Genomic DNA, 263 nt, shown 5'->3' on the forward strand with positions numbered 1-263 from the left:
TCCGGGACCGCTCCTTCTCGGAGGGCGGCGAGCGCCTGCTGCAGCAGAAGCAGCCCGGGGGACAGGTCAACTCCAGCCGCTACAAGACGGAGCTGTGCCGCCCCTTCGAGGAGAACGGCGCCTGCAAGTACGGCGACAAGTGCCAGTTCGCCCACGGCATCCACGAGCTGCGGAGTCTCACCCGCCACCCCAAGTACAAGACCGAGCTCTGCCGCACTTTCCACACCATCGGCTTCTGCCCCCACCGGCCCCGCCTGCACTTC

The 263-nt window shown here is 67.7% G+C and overlaps 1 protein-coding gene across 1 annotated transcript in view; it reads left to right on the forward strand.

Annotated features, from left to right (window-relative positions):
• Positions 1-2: 2 nt before the first annotated feature.
• The window catches only part of ZFP36L1 (ZFP36 ring finger protein-like 1), a gene marked incomplete at its 5' end in the record, with an annotated part of 829 nt that continues 568 nt past the window's right edge, over positions 3-263 (forward strand). Inside the window, one exon of the mRNA XM_010007725.1 lies at positions 3-263. Within this exon, the coding sequence (XP_010006027.1) occupies positions 3-263 (261 nt within the window).

The sequence above is a fragment of the Chaetura pelagica genome, unplaced genomic scaffold, assembly GCF_000747805.2.
Source record: "Chaetura pelagica isolate M959 unplaced genomic scaffold, ChaPel_1.0 scaffold70, whole genome shotgun sequence".
Classification (NCBI taxonomy): domain Eukaryota; kingdom Metazoa; phylum Chordata; class Aves; order Apodiformes; family Apodidae; genus Chaetura; species Chaetura pelagica.